Consider the following 20,574-nt stretch of genomic DNA (forward strand, 5'->3'; position numbering starts at 1 on the left):
TAAATAAAATAAAGGTAGTGTGTTCAACTCCAACTAAAAATATAAAATAAAATAAAAATAAAAAAAATATTCAGAGGATCACATTGTTGAGTAAAGAATTCCTGTGGTTATATGATAGAGCCCAGACTAGTGGAGTTCAGAGGATATTTCAGCAAAAGACAAGCTTAAAGACCTGCTGCTGGTAAAGAACAGCTCAATAAAAGCTACACTGTGACTATAGCACAGGGTATTTTACCACATCCATCTCAATCATAGCCCCCTCAGATTTCTGCCTTCCTCCTTACCAAAACCCTTTCCTCTCATACTCTTTCAGTGAAGCACTTTCCACCTACAGTGCACAAGATGTCTCTTCCTCCAATGTGTGATCTGACCTAAAACATAGTACTTGATTATATAAAGTCTTCTCCCTCCAACCATGAGCAATCCAGTCCTGAAAATCACATTATTTGCAACAAAATGGGTTCCTATTTGCTGTTATTTTATTTTTATTTTCTTTTGTACTGGGGATTGAACTGAGGAGCAATCAGCCATTGAGCCACATCCCCAGACCTATTTTGTATTTTTATTTAGAGACAGGGTCTCACTGAATTGCTTAGTGCCTTGCTTTTGCTGAGGCTGGCTTTGAACTCATGATCCTTCTGTCTCAGCCTCGGGAGCTGCTGTGATTACAGGCGTGTGCCACTGTACTGGCTTTATTTTATTCTTTACAGTAATAGGGATTGAACCCAAGGGCTCTCTACCACTGAGCTATAGCCCCAATCCTTTTTCTTTTTCTTTTTTTTTTAATATTTATTTTTTAGGTGTAGATGGACTCAACACAATGCCTTTATTTTTATGTGGTGCTAAGGATAGAACCCGGGTCCTGCCCGTGCTAGGCGATTGCTCTACTGCTGAGACACAATCCCAGCTCCCTTTTTCTTTCTTTCCTTTATTTTTTTAGGTACTAGGGATTGAACCCAGGGGTGCTTAAACCACTGAGCCACATCCCCAACCCTTTTTGTATTTTATTTAGAGACAGAGTCTCACTGAGTTGCTTAGGGCCTTGCTAAATTGTTGAGACTGGCTTGAACTCATGATCCTCCTGCCTTAGCCTCCGGAGACACTGGGATTACAGGTGTGTGCCACTGCACCCGGCTCCCGGCTCAGCCCCAATCCTTTTGAGTCAGGGTCTCACTAACTTGCCCAGGCTGGCCTCACACTTGCAATCCTCCTGTCTTAGCTTCCTGAGTCTTTGGAATCACACCACACCTCACCATGCCCATTTGTTGTTATTTTAAATGGAAAATCTGTTGTGGTTATTGTTCAATGCTTAAGCATGTAACATAGTGAAAAAGTATAAATACAATTAATAAAATGTATATGTTGAGTTGTAAATTACATTATCACTTTCTGATTACTAAAAGCATTAATACAATTAATATTACTATTTTGTATGCAGCAGCACAGTTTGCATATCCTTTGTAGCAGACACTAAATTTAGTGTTAAAATACTCTATCACATTTGAAAACAATCAGAAATCGAAAAGTTTTAAAATATGCACGATATTTCCACAGGATTAGAGCTAAACATAAATGAATTAGCCACAGAAAAGTAATTTCAAGAGCAAAATTATAAAAACTCAATAATTATTTTTGGCTAAAGAAATTTAATTTAATATGAAATGTATTTCAATATATTTTATGTGGTATAAAGTGAGGGTCTCCTAAAGTAAGGCCTTGGTGATTATAAGAACTTTAAAGCAGGGTGTTAGGGAATTCTTTCCTTGAGGCCACCCAGGAGTCTTGCCTATGACTTTGTGCCCAGGCTCACTCTTTCTTTCTTTCTTTCTTTCTTTCTTTCTTTCTTTCTTTCTTTCTTTCTTTCTTTCTTTCTTTCTTTCTTTCTTTCTTTCTTTCTCTCTCTCTCTCTCTCTTTCTTTCTCTGTCTCTTCCTTCCCTCCTTTCCTCCCTCCCTCCCTCCTTCCCTCCTTTCTTCCTCCCTCCCTCCCTCTCTTTCTTTCTCTCTCTCTCTCTCTCTCTCTCTCTCTCTCTCTCTCTCTCTCTTTCTTTCTCTCTCTCTTTCTTTCTTCTTCCTTTCTTCTCAGGGCCACTGAGTCACATCCTCAGCCCTATTTTTTGTATTTTATTTACAGACAGGGTCTCAGTGAGTTGCTAAGTATCTTGTCTTTACTGAGGCTGGCTTTGAACTCATGATACTCCTGACTAAGCCTCCCTAGCCTCTGAGATAATAGGTGTGCACCACCATGCTTGGCGCCTACTCATTCTGGACTGCATAGAGGCAATAGGAATCCTCTGACGGTGGAATTCACTCTCTTCATCCCAAGTTTGGGCACCAGAACCTGGCCTGGGCTCCCAAGGTAATGAATGTAGTGGTCGTCTTCAAAAATTCACATAGCTCTCCAGGTACACCTTAGTGTTCCTCCTTTCTGAAAACTCTCCAACCCTTCCCAATTCTAGGCTCTTCCCCTTCCACAGGTGCAGACTTTCCAAATCAAGGGGGGTTGTTCTTCTGGGGAGCCTTGATACCACCGAATATACTACTAATGCCCTTCTGGGGCAAGGGGACTCCAGATATCTAGACCCCAGAATATGGACCATCTTCCTCACAGGGAAAAAGAAGAAAATTATTTTCCACTTTTTTTTTCCTGCCGAAGTAAAACATAAAATAAAGAGGATGGATTTCTTTTTAACTCAACATGTTAAATTTGTATTTTTTTTAAAAAAAGGATGCTTAAGGGCTGGAGTTGTGGCTCAGCTGTAGAGCGCTTGCCTAGTATGGGTGAGGCACTGGGTTTGATTCTCAGCACCACATAAAAATAAAATAAAGGTTATTGTGTTCACCTCCAATTAAAACAAATATATTTTTTTTAAAGGGATGCTTAAAATATACTTTGTGAAGGGGCTGGGTTGTGGCTTAGTGGTAGAGTGCTTGCCTAGCATGTGTGAAGCACTGGGTTTGATTCTCAGCACCACATATAAATAAATAAAGATCCATTGTCAACTAAACAATATTTAAAAAAAATACTTTGTGAAAATACATTTCTCTCTTGTTATTCAATGCTGATACATGTGCCACCGTCGTCGTCTTCTTCTTCTTCTTCTTCTTCTTCTTCTTCTTCTTCTTCTTCTTCTTCTTCTCCTCCTCCTCCTCCTCCTCCTCCTCCTCCTCCTCCTCCTCCTCCTCCTCCTTCTCCTTCTTCTTTCCCCTTCCTCCCAAGAGAAGCATCTGTGTGACCCACAAGGCTGTATTGTTCAGTAACCCTTAATCTTTGGGATGAATGTGAAATAAAATGTACTCCCCTCTTAAACTCCCACACCACAGGATATAATTCTGTTGTACAGTTACAGATATTTTAAAATTAGATTCAGACATAAAGTCATAGAAATCAGGCCTTCACTTCTACTTCTGACTGGGTCTCATGCAGCAAGAATATATTCTTAGCCAAAGACATTTTCACAGAGTAGTGTTTACAATTACAACAGAGTGATATTTTATACTTATTTTATGTTCTGTTACAACTTTCTCTTCCAAAAAGTGTAATTATGATTTTAACATCTGTCCTAAATGTATTCCTATCATGTTTGAATGTTACAGCCTTTGAGACTTATTGTTTCTTAATGTTTTTGCTAAATTCACATTGGTTTTGAGCTTGACTTCCACAGAATGTGTTGGACCTATTTCCAGATGTGATCAGCTGTTTTCATGGGAATACTATGTAGTAAAAGATGGATCTGATACTATCAGTACATAAATGAATATTTATAAGGCTGGCTCTTCTTTCAAAAAGAACCCCAAAGTATTTTATTAGTGAGAAATACTAAAGTTGCCAGCAGCAAGGTACAATTTTTTTTTTATTGTGGTAAAAACCACATGAAATTTACTGTCTTGACATTTTTAAGTGTATGCTTCAGTTGTGTTGCATACATTCATGTTGTTGTGAAGCAGTTTCTAGAACTTTTTCATCTTGGAGAACTGAAACTCTGTTCATTAAAGAATGTCTCATTTCCTTCTCCCTAGTAACCATCATTCTAATTTTTCCTATAAATTTGGTTAATTTAGATGCCTCATGTAAGTAGAATCATGCAACACTTGTATTTTTTTGTTTTTTACTTTTTCCTGGTACTGGGGATTGAACCTAGAGCCTCTCACATGCTAGGTAAGTGCTTCACCACTGAGCTGTACCTTCAGTCACTTCTCCCCCACAGCCCTTTTAAAAATCAGTATTTTTATTTTTTGTGACAGTTTATTTCACTTAGCTAATGTTCTCAAGGTTCATCCATGTTGTAGCACCTGAGAGAATTTCCTTTCCTTCAAGACTGAGTAATATTGCATTGTATATGTATTGCACATTTTATTTATCTATTTGTACATTGATAAACATTTGATTTGCTTCCACCTCTTGAGCTTCTAGAACCTGGGTATGTAAATCTAAGGTATTGAGTTTTGAGGGACCTTTTCCTGTAATAATGATGGACTTGAGTGCATTTAATCATATTCTCCTAACCATACTTCTGATATGTTGTACCTCTTAAAGATGCCAGTCTCCCTATGTGTCCAGTTATTTTGATTTGGATATGAGGTGTCCTTCAAAAGCTCCTGTGTTAATGCAGGAATATTCAGAGGTGTAACTTAATCAGTCTATCCTAGTTTGAATGGACTAACTGGGTGGTAACTGTAGGCAGGTGAGGGTTGGCTGGAGGAGATGGTTCACTGGGGGTGTGCCCTGGAAGATTTCATCTTCCCTGAGGTCCCTTCTCCTCCTTCTCTTTGCTTCCTGGTTACCATGAAGTGAGCAGTTTTCCCCCACCATGCTCTTCTGCCATGATGATCTGTTTTACCTCAGGCCAAGAGAAATGCAGTTGACTGACCATACATGGAACCTCTGAAACCATGAGCCAAATTAAACTCTCCTCTAAATTGTTCTTGTTGGGTATTTGTTTCACTCAGCTTTTTTGCTGCTGTGACTAAAGGATCCGAACAGCACAATTATAAAGGAGGAAGAGCTTATTTGAAGCCTCAGAGTTTCAGAGGTCTTAGACCATAGAAGGAGGGCTCCATTCTTCAGGGCTTGAGGTGAGGCTGAACATCAGGGCAGGAGAGGGTGCAGAGGGAAGCAGCTCACATCGTGGTGATCAGGAAGCAGGAGACTTGACTGGCCAGATACAAATAAAAACCCCAAAGCCACATCCCAATTCTCACCTCCTCCAGCCACATCCTACCACTTCAGTTACCACTCTGTTAATCCCTATCAGGGGAATAAAGCAATAATTGGGTTAAGACTCTTACAACTCAATCATTTCTGAACTCTGAACCTTCTTGCATTGTCTCACATGTGAGCTTTTGGGGAATGCCTCACATCCAAGCCCTAATGCTCCTCTGAGCTTTACTCTTTTTTGAGGTGCTGTGAATCAATAGAATGTCATTTCTTCTTTCTGAAAGTCTGTCTCCCTACCCCAAAATCTCTTTTCTGCATGTCAAAATCCTCTCATCCCCAAAACTTCTCGTCTCTTTCTTAATAAAGCCTTTTGGATTTCTCCCCAAAATATCCTTCTCCTAAAAATCCCCATAGGGTCCTTGCAATATCATTGTCCAAATGTAAAAGAGTTGCCTGTACTTGTTATCTATTTTTCACTTCTAATAAGTTGCATACTATTTGCCAGGCACTATTTTAAACACTTCATGTATGTTAACTTCTGTAATTCTTACATTTAAATAATCATATCATTTTACAGAAGAGAAATTGAGGTGTGGAGAGATTACATAATTTGCCCAGATACTCTGTGTGTGTGTGTGTGTGTGTGTGTGTGTAAATAAACTTTAGTTTTTAACAGAATTTTAGGTTATCAGCTTAAATTGAGTGGAAAGTAGAGAGCTGTCCCATATATTCCCTGCCCCCATATACACACAGTTTCATTTACTATCACAGGACCGTATCAGAGTGCAACATTTGTTACAATCAATGAACTTTCATTGACACATCATTATTACACCAAGTGATAGATTTACTTTTGGTGTTGTACATTCTATGGGTTTGGAAAATTTTTTAATATCATATAGAATAGTTTCACTGCCCTAAAAAATCCTCTGTTCTCCAACTATTTATCCCTTACTTTACATTAATCCCTAATGGTCACTATTTTTTTTTCAGTTTCCTAAGTTTTGCTTTTTTCAGAATGTCATATAATCAGAATCATAAATATATAGCCTGTTCAGATTGACTTCTTTCACTTACTAACATGCTTTTTAGTTTCCCCCATGTGTTTTTATGGCTTTATAGCTCTTTTTGGTACTGGGGATTGAACGCAGGGGCACTTAACCACTGAGCCACATCCCTAGTCCTTTAATATATTTTAAAAATATATTTTATCTAGAGACAGGGTCTCGTTGAGTTGCTGAAGCTGGCTTTGAGCCTTTGACCACTGAGCCATATCTCCAGCCTGATTTTGTATTTTTATTTAGAGACAGGGTCTCACTGAGTCACTTAGTGTCTTGCTTTTGCTGGGGCTAGCTTTGAATTCTTAATCCTCCTGAGGAGCTGCTGGAATTACAGGTTTGCACCATCGTGTCAGACTACTCATTTCTTTTTATTGCTGAATAATGTTCCACTTTCTGGATATACTGGTTTATCCACTTACCTACTAAAGGATATCTTGTTAACTTCCATATTTGAGAAATTATGAATAAAACTGCTATATTCATTTGCAAGTTTTCATGTGGATATGTTTTGAACTAATTTGGTTAAATACCAAGGAGTGCAGCTGCTGGATTATATAGTAAGAATGTTTAGTTTTCCAAGAAACTGTCAAACGCTTTCAAAGTGGTTATTCCATTTTGCAATTCCTCCAGCAATGAATTTGAATTCCTATTGCTTCACATCTTCTCCAGCATTTGGGGTTATTTGTGTTTGATTTTGGCTATTCTAACCAGTATGTTATGTGTTTTGAGTGAAGTTAGACTTATGTTCATACTAAGCTAGAAATACAAGAGAATGACAGGGTGGAGGTAGTAAACACTGGCACAGGGACATCCAGCCCAATAATGGCAATTTCTTTCATTACAGAAGGACTGCCACCCCTTTTCTTTTGATTTTACAATTCAGCAAGTTGGAACAGTTAATACAGGAATTAGGTTCTGCATGTTCATGTTTTTATTAACAACACTGCACAGTGTGTAGTTATAAATGCATAAGTGATTATATATTAAAAGTTTATCTTTCTTTTTGGGCATGGTGGTACATGCCAGTAATCCCAGCAGTTTGGGAGGCTGAGGCAGGAGGATTGCAAGTTCCAAGTCAGCCTCAGCAACTTAGCAGGACCCTGTCTCAAAATAAAAAAACAAAACAAAAAGGGCTGGAGATGTGGCTCAGTGGTTAAGTGCCCCTGGGTTCAATCCCTGGCAATAAAAAAAGTCTGTTTCTCATTACAACCTTTATGAAAATAGGGATTTATTTCCTAGTACAGTGTCTGATACACACTAAGTACTGAATAAATGATATATTTATAAATAAATGAATTAATGAATGAATGATTTATATCCTGCAGGGTCTCAAGAATGCTGGGAAAATAGCTAAAGCAACAGAAACTTGATGCATAGAAGATTCTTATATGCACAGAGAAATACTTACCTCTTCTAAGCATTATAAAAGGCACATATTATAAAGGAAAAGGTAGAACTGACTTTATAAAAATAAAATGTAAACAACAAAACCCAAAATCAATAAAGCTTTTTGTATTTCAAAACATTATAAATAATGGAAAGGTAAACAATAAAATGGGAAAAATATTACTACTTGGATGAAAGCCTTACTACATAAAAAACATCTTTAAACATCAGAAAAAAAGACAAATATCCTAATAGAAAACTGAACAAAGGATACTCATTTTGTAAAGATACTTGCTCTTATGAAGAATTACTCTATGTAATGATGTCTTAAGGTAAAGTGAGCAACAATGGGCTGGGGTTGTGGGCTCAGTGGCAGAGCGCTCACCTAGCGAGGCCCTGGGTTCGATCCTCAGCACCACATAAAAATAAATAAATAAAATAAAAATATCATGTCCGACTAAAAGCTAAATACTTTTTTTAAAAAGATTTTTTAGTTTTAGGTGGACACAATATCTTTTTTTTTTTATGGTGCTGAAAATCGAACCCAGTGCCTCATGCATGCTAGGCCAGCGCGCTACCACTTGAGCCACATCCCCAGCCCTAAATATTTTTTTTTAAAAGTGAGAAACAATGTAAAAAGTTAAAAATAAAAAGGTATATATCTTTAATGTTTTCTATGTGCTAATAAAATCAATTTTCAACTATCCATGGGTGCATTATTCTTTGACTTCTTTTTGTTATAATCCATAATTCAAAGTCATATTGATTTTTTTTCACTTATTACCAACAATATAGAGGAACTTTGAGTGGGGCTAAATAATGAACCATTTTCATTCAATCATTAGCCTATATTTATAGTATGTTTACTATGTGCCAGGCATTATACTGGTGCTTGGATTATAATGGAGACAAAAACGGGCATAATTCATCCCTCAAGAAATATATATATTAGAGTGTGAGAAAACAGTCATTAATTTAAAAGATCACACAAATATATATTTTTAATTCTCATGAGCATTCTGAAATAAAAGTACATAAGATGGGGCAAGAGAAGTCATGTAAGTGTTTTAAGCAAGTTTGTGTTTGATTATTTTGGTATTTGGAATTAACCAGAGGCACTTAAACACTCAGCCACATCCCTAGCCCCCTTTTTATTTTATTTTTTTTTTTTTAAAGAGAGAGAGAGAGAGAGAGAGAGAGAGAGAGAGAGAGAATTTTAATATTTATTTTTTAGTTATCGGCAGACACAACATCTTTGTTTGTATGTGGTGCTGAGGATCAAACCCGGGCGAGCGCGCTACCGCTTGAGCCACATCCCCAGCCCCCTAGCCCCCTTTTTAAAAAAATTTTTTTTTGAGACAGGGTCCCATTAAGTTAAGCAAAATATTTTTTTTCAGGATTGGATTTGTGACTTTAACTTTTTAAAATACTACACCCATTTCTTACCCTCTGCTAGGTATCCTCTCTGACTGGATTGAAAGAGGGTAAGATTGACAATGATCCATACATTGGAAGGCTATAGTAGTGGTCTAGGTGAGAAATGATGGTAGACTGGATGTGAGGTATGATTGCAGACATAAAGAGTAGTGTACATGTTAGTGTTATAGATGTATTCTCACCAGGATTTGGTGATTTGGATATGGGGCCTAAAGGAGATGGAATAAAGAATAATTCCTGGGTTTCTGATTAGTGCAAATGGATGGATGGTGACATCCACAGAGAAAGAAAACATTAGGGAGGGGGCAGTAGCTGGGTTTTGAATGCACTGATTTGAGGTTAGCAGAAATGTTGAGTGAGTAATTGGAAGCAAAAGCTTATTAAGAGATGTCTGACTACAAACACTGAGGAGCATATAATGTAAAGATGATAACTAATGTCTTGGGCTTAGATAGGAACTTCTAGGATAACAATACAGGGTGAGAGAAAAAAAATGAACCAAGTCTTGAGAAAATCCAACACTTACTTATTGGAGCATATTTTCCCCTTCTCTACTTCTTGTATGTCCTTTTCATTTCTTATTCTAAAATCAAAATTGTGTTACTTCTTATTCTCATAGTTGAGCTAATTTGCATCTAAAAATTTCTGATTTTCTCTTTTTTCTATAATCTAATATTCTCCCCTACTTCCAAGGAGAGAGGTATTTACTCTCTAAGTTAAACTATACTTTAAAAAATTAGACTATTCATTTTTGGATATGGTAGTTCCATAAATTGCCTTTGCCTCTAACTTATCTGTAAGTTTGATTTCACTGGTTAAAATAAAACAAATCAGTAAATTAATCTGCAAGGTGAGCAAAGAAGCAAACATTTAGTTGCCCATCCATAGGCTTCTTTACATATTACATTGCTTCAGGAATTTTGCTACTTTCTAAATAGACATTGGGAGAGGTATTAAAACTTGATGAGCCTTCACAGTGTCTTTCATCAGAAAATATAGAGGATAATAACTCAGTGTAAATAAACACATCATCGAGTGTAGAGCACAGAAAGAAAAGAGATGGGAAGACCAGGGGAATAGCTGAAAAAAATGTATAAAAGATTTTTCACCTATAAGATAATGACTTTTTTTTTTTTAAACAGAAGACTTCCTTCAGGAGCAAAAACTGTTTTGTGATTAAGAAAAATTTGGCAAGGAGATATGCTAAAGGCTTGCTGGACAGAACTGGCAAAACAAAACAAAACATAACAAAATACAATATATGACTAGAAGAGAGATCTGAAGAAAAGGATAAAGTCCATGAGGATTAAAAAATATGTTAATTGGAAACAAGTGAAAATTAGACCTATCTCAGAATAATATGCTTTACCATTACTTAGTGTCCCTCGACTCCCTGCCTGTCTGCCTCCCAGACAAATTAAAAAAAATAGTGCAGAAAGAGAGATGCAGATTAGGGTATAAGGAAATTTTCTGATAGCAAAGAAGTTTTTAAACATTGGATATAATAGTCTCATAAAGAAAAATCACCATTTCTTTCTCAAGGTGTTCTTAAAAGAAAAAAGAAATTTTGTTTGTCTTTTCCTGAATATATGGCTGTGTTCCAATAGACCCAAGGGACTACTTAAGTTAGAAATAAAACAAGCAGAAAATGACCATTTATTCTTTACTGTCAGGTCTCTCATCTTACAAAAAAAAAAAAGAAAACAGTGATAATAATAAATAAAGACTGTTATTTTTCTTTTTCTTCACTTAACTGAGCACTCATTTCTTTTGACTCTTTTCAGTATCTCTATTGAAAAAAAATCTAAAGAGCAGTAATTGATTAATGCCACAGCATAATCTCAGCATCTAAATTAAATATAAAGTAGCATAATAGAAAAATTAGAATCAGGAACTATGCAGGCACTACCCACTTCTAAATTCCCTCCCTTCCAATCACACAAATAGATGACTAAAAACTACATTTCTCAGAATTCCTTACAGATAGAAATTTATAGTTCAATTTATGCCCCTTAAATGAATTTGTGAGAAATCAATATATCTAGGCTAGCTATGGGCATGTTTTTGATGATTGAAAGTCTTTAAAATTATGATATTAGGGAAATATTTATGAAAGTATAATAGTTTGAGAGGGAGGGATGTATATTTTGAGTAGATAGAGAGAAATGGGGAGCCTTTTAAGAAGTTTCTCTAGCAAAAGTGTGGCTAGAAACCAGGGATTGAAAAGTTACTTTGCAAGTAGTGCAGTGATGATTAAAAGTATGGCTATAAGAAGAATAAAAACTAGACCCTTATCTCTTACTGTGCACAAAAATCAACTCAAAATGGATCAAAGACCACAAATATGCAACTCCTAAAAGAAAACATAGTGTCAACGCTCCAGCTTTTAGGCATAGGCAAAGACTTTCTTAATAGGATCCCTAAAGCTCAGGAAATAATGCCAAGAATTAATAAATGGGACAGCATCAAATTAAAAAGCTTCTGCACAGCAAAAGAAACAATTAGGAATGTGATAAGAAAACACACAGAAAGGGAGGAAATCTTTGCTAGCTACTCTTCTGATAGAGGATTAATATTATAATACATTAAGAGCTCAAAAACTTTACACCCCCAAAATCAAATAATCCAATTAATAAATAGGCAAATGAATTAAGACAGTTCTCAAGAAAAGAAATATAAATGACCAACAAGTATATGAAAAAAATGTTCAAAATCATTAGCAATTAGGGAAATACAAATAAAAACTACACTGAAATTTCCTCTCATACCAGTCAGAATGGCAAGCATCAAGAATACAATAAGAAATGCTAGAGAGGATGTGGACTAAAAGAACACTTTAATACTGTTTGTGGGATTGTAAATTAGTACAACTACTATGGAAATCAGTATGGAAGCTTCTCAAAAGATGAGGCATGGAACAACCATATGACCTAGCTATACCACTTCTTGGTGTTTACACCGAAGAATTAAAGTCATCTTATTATAGTGCATACCCATGTATAGCAGCACAATTCATGGTAGCCAAACTATGGAACCAGCCTAGGTGTCCATCAATGGATGAATGGATAAAGAAAACATGGTATATATACTCAATGGAGTTTTATTCAGCCGTGAAGAAAAAATGAAATTACATCATTTACAGGAAACTGGAGGGAACTAGAGACCATCATGTTAAGTGAAATAAGTCAAACACAGATGGTTAAGGGTCATATGTTTTCTCTTATATGCAGAAGGCCAGAGAAGAAATAGGAAAACAAATGTGAGAATGTATCTCCTAAAGATCAAACAAAGATCAGTTGAAGGAACAAAGGATGGTAGGCAGGGAAGAAGGGGTGAAAGGCTGGGGTATGATATAGGTCAAATTATATTGTTATATTGTGTGCATGTACGAATATGTAACAAAAAAATCTCATCAATATGTACAACTATAATGCACCAATAAAAATATGGGAAAAAAAGTTTCAGCTATAGTTGTAAGAAGCTATTCTGGGCATTTTGGCTCAAGCAGCAATGAATGAATGTTGGGGGTTACTGAGACAACATAAAAGGTAAAAATGAGAAACTCGTTTGAAAGTGCCATGGAAATAGGACATATGTCCTACCTTTACCTCTGTATCATCTTAGATCACTTGATTTTTTTTGTTACACAATCTTTACTTGAAATATTATACATAGGAATCTACCCTCAAGTTATACTATATGCGACTAAAGATTTTTTAGTAGGCCTATCAAGAATCCTACCAAAAGGAAAAAAATTATAAACAGAAACGTTTTGTGAATAATCTTATATTTAAACTATTCAGATTTCTAAATTTAGTCTTTCTACCAGTGCTCCCAACATAAAATAAATGTTTTCAATGGAAACCATTTGGGGAATACAGGAAAATTGAAGGGAATCCAGTTGTTCTTAGTGTACATAGAGGAGCCTTCAAAAGAACTTGGGTATAATATTGGGATGTTAACATTGTATTCTACTTAGGTATACCAGCTTGAATTAACTCCAACATTCTTAAGGGCCCTTTTCTTACTTTTCTGCTACACTATACCAATCAGAGTTGGTTGTGTTCTTGAGTCTGTTATTTTTTTCATTTTGAATTACTCAAAAAAAAAAGTTCTTACCTCTTACAGGGAAAGATACAAAATTTTATCTTCCACCCATGCTGGTTGACATCATTGGATCCAGTATAAAACCAATTATTCAATTATTTACATTTTTTTCTCATTTTAAATGTTAGAACATCAGTGTGTGTTAATGAGGATATAAAAACATAGGAAATACTTAGGTTAACATTAGTATTTAGAAAATTTGTTTGAGAATTATCAGAAAGAAGTCTAGGGCAGGGCTGGGCTTGTGGCTCAGTGGTAGAGTGCCTAGCATGTGTTAGGCACTAGGTTCGATCCTTAGCACCACATAAAAAATAAATAAAACATGTACATCTACACTGAAAATGTTTTTTAAAAAGAAAGAAGTCTAGGGCAATTAGAGAAAGGATTCTTAGGATAAATATATTTTTTTAAAGGAGAGAGAGAGAGAGAGAGAGAGAGAGAGAGAGAGAAAGAGAGAGAGAGAGAGAGAGAGAGAGAGAATATGAATCTTTTTTGTAGATAGACATAACACAATGCCTTTATTTTTATGTGACGCTGAGAATTGAACCCGGGACCCGCCTGTGCTAGGCGAGCGCTCTACCGCTGAGCCACAATCCCAGCCCATAAATATGGCTTATGTAAACAATTTGTTACAAAGTATGGTTATGTAAATAGATTTATGTAAATAGTTTTATTCAGGAAATAAATATTCTTGATCTATCTGTTATTGATATTAAAACTTGTAGAAAACAACCCTATGCTTTTGGATTCCAATGAAATAGAATTGTACCATACCAGAACAATGACCAGTTTCTATTATATTAGTTCTTCATTTGACAGAACATCTGTGATATTAAAATAAATCCAAATTGACATACTATTATACTTCTTGTCATAGCTGTACTACTTAAGTATTCTTTGTTTCACATAAAGCACATTTAAAACTAAAGATTTATTAATAAATTTATATCTGGAAATGTTGTATGAGAAACTATGGTTTAATAGTCATGATCATATTTAACCATTTTCTAAAAGAATCAATATTGAAAATTAACTTTAAGAATTCATATTGTTCCTTACTTTAAGGAGTTTTGATTACATTGTTTGTGGGAGTGTGAATGGGATTAACATAATTTAAAAAATGATTTGATTCTAAATTGTAAAGTCGAACACTTTCATTCTCTACTACCCAGCCATTTCACTCCTATCTTTTGCATATGGTTACCAAGAGATAGTGCAAAAATAATTTATAAAATCATTGATCATAATAACAAAAATTGGAAATTCAAATACCCACAAAAGAAGATGAATACCTTAATTATGGGAGTCACATAATGAAATATTATATAGCAGTAAAAATGATTAAACTATGAGGTGAGGTTGTGGCTCAGCGGTGGAGCGCTCGCCCAGCATGTGCAAGGCGCTGAGTTTGATACTCAGCACCAGATAAAAGTAAATAAATAAAGACATTGTGTTTGACTACAACTAAAAAAATACTAAAAAGTGATTAAACTATATGTAGCAATATGTGAAAATATAGAACTATAGCAAGTAAAAATAAAACACAAGTACTAGAGAACTATGTATAGTAAGATACTGTTTAATAAAGTTGGAAAAACAAGCAAAACTAAAAATATACTACTTAGGGAGGCAGACACATGTGATGAAGTTATTTTTTAAAAAGACAAGGGAGTGATACTCAAGTGGACCAAGGAGGACAGGTGGAGAAGTGGTATAGGGAAAGAACTCCTAGGCAGGCACAAAGATGTTAACCATAGCCCAGATTTTTGGTTGGGCGATAGGTTCATAGGTGTAGTAATCATAGTTGTTGTGCTTCCTGACAATACCTACATGTACTGTTTTATATTTATAACTTGAAAATTTAGCTGTCTGTGGTGGCACATGCCTGTAATTCAAGAGACTCAGGAGGCTTAAACAGGAGGATTGCAAGTTCAGGCTAGCCTCAGCAACTCAGCAAGGCTCTAAGCTACTTAGTGAAATCCTGTCTCAAAAAAAAAAAAAAAAAAAAAAGGTGAGGATGTGGCTTGGTGGTAAAGCCTTATGGGTTCAAAAAAGGTTACATATATTTGAGTGTATACTGATAGAATATTAGTAAGTCTTACTCAATGCCCAGTATATATTTCTGGGCAATGGAAAGAACTATTTAATAATACAACTCATTGTATTGGGAAATTTAAAATTCTGCAGAGAACTTAAATATGTATAAAATTTTCATTTGAGATGATTTCAGTTGGTCTTAAAATCAAATTCATCATCCAGAGGTTCAGCTGATAATCATATTTGATTATTTTAACTTTGTACAAGGTGGCAAAAACAAAATGAGGACATCATCATATTTGAAATTGATTTATTGGTTTTAAAATCTTATTTTAATATATTTTATACCTTAAGAGAAACTACACTGAAATTTTTTCTTAGAATAAATTATTATTTAAAATTTTTTTTAGTTGAAGATGGACATAATACCTTCATTTTGTTTATTTTTATGTGGTGCCAGGATCAAACCCAGTGCCTCACGATTTCTGGCAAGCACTCTACTTCTGAGCTACAACACCAGCCCAGAATAAATTTTTTTTAAAGCTATATTTTTAATGTTCTTTATATACTTGTAAGGCTCAGCTGAGCCATTTTATAGTACAATATGGTTATTACCTAGAACTTATTTTATCACTTTTGTGTCTTATGAAAACCTAGGTTTGCCATTAGCTCTGTGTTCATTCCCAATTTACTTATAATAATAAAGCATTTGTTTAATAAACATTTTATTTTTTAAAAATATTTTTATTAGTTATTGATGGACCTTTATTTATTTATATGTGGTGCTGAGATTCGAACCCAGTGCATTGCACATGCTAGGCAAGCACTCTACCACTGAGCCACAATCCCAACCCATAATATACATTTTATAATACCTCTTTTTTCTCTGTGAAATTTAGACAGTATTTCACCTTAGCAGCAGATCTTTTGGGTATTTAGGTACAAAGGACAGTTTATTTACACCTGACCCACAGTTATTCTCAATGTGTGAACTAAATACTCACAGAGCAGTGTTTGTCTCAAAGGCTAAAATCAGAATTGCAGAATAAGAATCCATGCATTTTTTTTCTTGAGATTTCTATACAGGGATCCACTGAAATGTATTAGAGAAGTATAAATATTAGACTAATCATCTTGGTGGTAATCAATGGATGTTAGACTAGTGAAAGAGTTATCAGAATAATTGAACTTCAGTTTCAACTTCTAATTTACTGAATTGTGGTATTCATTTAACCTCTTTGTTCCTCACTTTCCCTCTTATTTATAAACAGACAAGAACTCCTCTGTCTTCCTCAGAGGACTGAGGATAAAAGAATAGAAATAAGTAGCTATATATGAAAATCTTTATTTCATTTATTTTTATGAGGTACTGAGGGTCAGACCCAGTGCCTCACATGTGCTAGGCAAGTGCTGTACCACTGAGTCACAACCCCAGTGCTATAAAAATCTTTGTAATTTCACATAATATGCAAATGTGTTTGTCACTAAAGTCTCTTTTTCAAAACTCTAATATATTAGAACTTACAATAAAGTTTAACAAAAAGCTTATTTAAGCATTTTAAAAAATTCCAAGTAAACTATGTGAATTTCTTAATAGGAAAATGCCTAGGAGATTTGCTTGAAAAATTATTTTATTGATTTCCACATAGATGAACTACATAGATGTAAATGTCAAAGCATTATCTCCACCTAATATGCAGGAAGTCTGGGTTTATTAATTAATTCATCAAATTGTGCCTTGCTAATTAACCTGCAGAGAGATCATTATAGTAACCTGTGTTTTCTACATAGTTATGGAGGAAACAGAGTGTGTGTCCTAAAGTCATCACTATAGGAATGTTACTGAATGTGCTTTTGGGTGTGTGGTTTTACTGCTACTTCAGGGCCTCATCTGACTTATAGTTCTGGAGTCTTTAACAGTTTATCTACAAATTGCTCTTGCCATAAAGTTTCATGTAATAATGCAATGAAAAGTAAATGGATAATTTACAGTAGTAAATAATGTAAACTTGTCTTCATAGTAATACTGACGAATAACATTTTTGTTCTTAAAGGATTTACAGTTTATTATCTGATTTGGGAATCTCTTGACTATTGAACAAAATGACCTAATTTATTTTAAACTGTTTTCTCTATCAATATTTTCTCAAAATATTGAAAAGTGTAAAGCAGAGCAGGAAACCATATCCTAGTTTTCAAACAGTATATTCAGTTTTCAACAGTATGTTATAGACTAATAACGGTTCTTCATATTTCCTTTCTTTTTTTGTATGTTTGTATTATTGGGATCATATCCTATGCACCATTTAAATGATTAAGTTTTATTTTTTTGTGATGGAAACCTGCCTTTTGTAGGAACTTTGGCAAAGTTGTGGAAAATAGACAAAAATCTAAAGCAGAAAATGAAAATCACATATTAATCTACTATTGTGGTTATCACTGTGAACATTTTGATGTATTTCCTTCAAGTGCTTTAAAATTTTAATTTTAAAAAATTGGGATACCATTTCCTGAGATCAGGCAGTTTATACTCTTCCAGTCCAGAGGACTGGATGAACCAGATCAGCACTCTTCTTCCTGGACAGGGGTAGTCAGAGTTGATATTTTCCTTTAAAGTTCACTTGTTTCCATATTCTAAGTTGACAAGTACACTGTGCTTTTCTTGTGCAGATTTTCATCTTCAAGGCCCACCGACACCTGCCCAAATTTCAGGTTATACTTGATGGTTTCTGTAAACCTGTACTTTTCTCTGCAGCCCTCGCTCGTCGCCTTCTCTTGCTATGGTTGAGAGGCGGCAGGAGGCTGCTACTTGGGAGTTTCAAATCCACTTTTAAACTAGAAAGGCAGTCAGAGCGCTCGCTCCGCTGTGTGGTCAGGAGCGCTTCAGGGTCCTATTCGGGAGCTCAGCGTCGCTTGTGGAAGGACTGTGACCAGGGAAGGCCTTGGTGGCGGGGCCTCCTTGCTCCAGGGACAAAGGCTATTTGAGAGAGGCCAGCCTTTTCTCGCCTCCCGAGGTTGTCATCAGAACGCGCTTGCATGGGACTTCAAGTCCCCTATTCTACAGATCTTAGGTGGGAGAAAGTTGCCACGTCCCAAGGCGTTCTCAGCGTCTCAGGAGATCCCGGCAGGCCTTTGTTGCGGATTGTTTAGGCGGCTGCAAACGGTACGTTTCTCTCGGTCTCGCTTTTGTGAGTCGGGATAAGTGCGTCCCTTCTCGCTTGCCTTATGTCAGGCGAGGCGAAGAGCGTACTATTTTCCAGTCTGCCGGAGGGGGGACACTCACGTGCGACTCTCTGTTTCCCGGAGAGCAGCAGTGGCTTCCACAAAACTAACGCTCGATCTACTAGGAGGAGATTATATTGTTCCGGGAGCCTGCACAAAGGCAGGAACTACCGTCTTCAAGAACTAGACAATGGACGCGCTCCTTCACTCCCCCTCGGTTCGCTTGAATTGGCCCGGTCTGCCCGCGTTAGCCTGCCGCCACAAAGCTTCCTCAGCCTCTGACAGCTCGTTGGGGAGTACCTCACTGTCTCAAATCCTAGCTCAAGGGGCGGGACGAACGCGCGCGGGGCGGGGCTAGCGCAAGACTGAGTGCTAGCCAGGGGCGCGCGAGCAAAGCCGAAAGGAGCCGAGCCGAGCCGAGCCGAGCCGCGAGGTGCCGGGGAGAGGCAGGCTGAGCCGGGCCGGCCGCCTGCGGCTCAGTGCGGATTGTGCGGTGTAGCCGGGCTCTGCGTCTACCAGCCTCAGCCCAGGCTCCTGCAAAACTTTTATTCTCTTGGGCCCCCCGGGGTGTGTGAAGGCGTCGGAACGTTCAGCTGTCTCCGCGCCCTCTGCAGCAGCGACTGAGGGGACCTGCATCCTTTGCCCGCCGGGCTCTCGTGCCCTCAGCCTCCTCACCTGCCGATCGCTCCCCGGAGCCGCGAGGGGGCACCCCCGGAGGGATCGCGCGGGCCCGGTCGCCCCGAACTCCCTCTTGCCGCGGCAGACCCGCCCGGCGCAACTTTAACTTGGTTCCTCGCGCCCAGCCCCGGCACCCGAGGCTGCCGCCGCCGCCGCCGCCACCACCACCACCACCACCGCCCCCGCCGCCGCCGCCGCGGCTGCCGCCGTTTCACAAAGGGCGCAGGAGGGGAAGCGGCACTGGCGGCAGGCACCGGCCTCCGGGCCGCCGAGGCAGGGAGACAAAAGGGAAACTGCCTCTGCTTGCGGCGCGGGTTTGGAACCACCAGCTCATCTGCCTCTTGCTCGGCTCCGTGCGCTTCTTCCCCCTACCCTAGGCTACTGCTCCGCCTCCCTCCAGGCGGGCTGTCCCCGCAGTGCTTCAGACCCGGCGAGCCTTCGGGGCGCGCGTCGCTGCTGGTGGTTGGGGCTCTAGTGATAATAAATGATAGAGGATACGATGACTTTGCTGTCTCTGCTGGGTCGCATCATGCGCTACTTCTTGCTTAGACCCGAGACGCTTTTCCTGCTGTGCATCAGCTTAGCGCTCTGGAGTTACTTCTTCCACACAGACGAAGTAAAGACCATCGTCAAGTCCAGCCGGGACGCGGTGAAGATGGTGAAGGGCAAGGTGGCTGAAATTATGCAGAACGATCGACTTGGAGGGCTTGACGTGCTGGAGGCCGAGTTTTCTAAGACCTGGGAGTTCAAGAGCCATAACGTGGCGGTGTATTCCATCCAGGGCCGAAGAGACCACATGGAGGACCGCTTCGAAGTTCTTACCGACCTGGCCAACAAAACGCACCCGTCCATCTTTGGGATCTTCGATGGGCACGGCGGCGAGGTAGGAGTTCCACTGGGTGCGCTCTCCACCCCCCCCACCCGTGTGTGTGAGTGTGTGTGTGTGTGTGTGTGTGTGTGTGTGTGTGTAAACAACAGGATGTCGCATGTGCGACGGGGTAGGACTTGGGTGAGAGGGGCGTGGTGTCTGGACAGATGTGGCTCAAGTTGCCCCAAACACTGCTGTATGGGGACCTTGGAGCCGAGCGACCTGTTTAGCAGAGAGTCATTCACCACGTATTTCGTGCTGTTTTAATATGAGGACTCCAAAGCCAAATGACCGTGCTAGTTTTTCGGGAAGAATTAATGGTATTTCCAGTGAACTTTTGTCCCGGGCCTCAGAGCCCCTGTTCCAGAGTTTGAGGATGCATTACCACAAAGAAGGAAGACAGTATCTTTGATGTATTCTTAGAGAAATGGACAAAATCTGGAAGGTAGAGAGTTGGTCGAGGGTGAAGGAAACCGTGACTCTTTCCCTTTGCCTTCACTCTAGGGAGGAACTAGAGTGGCTCTGCTCTTCCTCCCAAGGCCATCAACTTTGCAAGTTCAACAGAGAGCACCTCGCTGGCCCAAGGTTTTTTTTTTTTTTTTTTAAAGCTAGATCGCCTCAT

At 38.1% G+C, this 20,574-nt stretch overlaps 1 protein-coding gene across 1 annotated transcript in view; it reads left to right on the plus strand.

Annotated features, from left to right (window-relative positions):
* Positions 1 to 18,772: 18,772 nt before the first annotated feature.
* Ppm1l (protein phosphatase, Mg2+/Mn2+ dependent 1L) overlaps positions 18,773 to 20,574 on the plus strand; it is a 272,306-nt gene continuing 270,504 nt past the window's right edge. The window contains exon 1 of the mRNA XM_026412088.2: positions 18,773 to 19,967. Within this exon, the coding sequence (XP_026267873.1) occupies positions 19,569 to 19,967 (399 nt within the window). The 5' untranslated portion in view covers positions 18,773 to 19,568. The remainder of the gene's footprint in view (positions 19,968 to 20,574) is intronic.

Source organism: Urocitellus parryii, chromosome 2 (assembly GCF_045843805.1).
Source record: "Urocitellus parryii isolate mUroPar1 chromosome 2, mUroPar1.hap1, whole genome shotgun sequence".
NCBI lineage: Eukaryota > Metazoa > Chordata > Mammalia > Rodentia > Sciuridae > Urocitellus > Urocitellus parryii.